Raw genomic sequence first — 1,168 nt, 5'->3', positions numbered from 1 at the left:
GCAACCACGTAGAGCTCATATGAAGGAGTGTATCCATGTATGGTGTATATCATATGTGGCTTTTATCAATTTAAAATTCGTCAGCTCCAAGGGCGTAATTAAAGTCACGTCTGTTTATCGATTAATTAATGAGAAATAGTGGGACATGTTAGTTAACAATATTACTGTTCACATAGGAAGGCAGTGGATTTCTGCTGAGGGAATATGGCGATGCATCTGTTAATTTTGGCTTTACAAGAGTTGAGGGGATATATTTCATCATGACACATTTTACAGGTAATTGATAGCAAACAAATGAGAGAAGCGACGGTTGTTTAGTAAGTTTAACTATACCACTGATCGGGAACTATTTGTAACATGATGATAATGCTGATGACATCTTGTGACAATTATGTTGTTCTATTCAAACATCTATTTTTGAAGTAACAAAGCACGAATAGATATACTTCATTTTGCATAGATTTCAGGTGATGTATCCTTGAGGGGTTTAAATACATTTTATAATAACATGATGTGCTTTTGCTCATCAAGGCATATAAAATTAAAGGAAAACAATAATCGTTTTTATTGCAATTTTAAACTAGGATAATAATAAACAATATTGCAGCACATCTTATTTCACCAGATTCATAGTTAAGGGAAAACGGGTCATGTATTGAACCGACCTGTCCACACGCGATCCGCAGCCCCGCGGTGCATTGTGGGAGAATCACAACACAAACACGATAGTCTTTTCTTTCCATCCCAAAACACCACAACGCTAATGGTCGAGATTTAGATATATTTTTCTCTTAGGTGGATCTCAGTAAGACAATTCAAGATGGGAAGACGCAGCATAAATACCACCAAGAGTGGGAAATACATGAATCCCACAGATCAAGCCCGTAAGTAAAAATAAAGGCTTATGACGTGTGCCTATGATGTTCGTGTCTCTTAATACCATTCATTAATTAAAATTCTCTTTCAGAGCTGAAAAGTATTTTGTATGTTGCTAATTTCTCAAATAGAGCGCCAAAACTTGGTATATGTTCTGAGTCTGAGGGAAATCTTGGAATAAAACTGAAATATAACAAATACACAATTTGGAACTTCATCAATATTTATGTCCTGGGTATTATGCGGCATTCGGTACTCCTTGTTTTGCTTATTTAGACAACTTGTCTGGACC

The 1,168-nt window shown here is 35.9% G+C and overlaps 1 protein-coding gene across 1 annotated transcript in view; it reads left to right on the top strand.

Annotated features, from left to right (window-relative positions):
- Nucleotides 1-699: 699 nt before the first annotated feature.
- LOC119594211 (WW domain-binding protein 11-like) overlaps nucleotides 700-1,168 on the top strand; it is a 12,923-nt gene continuing 12,454 nt past the window's right edge. The window contains 1 exon segment of the mRNA XM_037943283.1: nucleotides 700-884. Coding sequence (XP_037799211.1) covers nucleotides 821-884 — 64 coding nt within the window. The 5' untranslated portion in view covers nucleotides 700-820.

Source organism: Penaeus monodon, chromosome 33, assembly GCF_015228065.2.
Source record: "Penaeus monodon isolate SGIC_2016 chromosome 33, NSTDA_Pmon_1, whole genome shotgun sequence".
Lineage (NCBI taxonomy): Eukaryota > Metazoa > Arthropoda > Malacostraca > Decapoda > Penaeidae > Penaeus > Penaeus monodon.
Note: the sequence above shows the minus strand (reverse complement) of the source record. Positions and strands in the feature narration are given on the sequence as shown.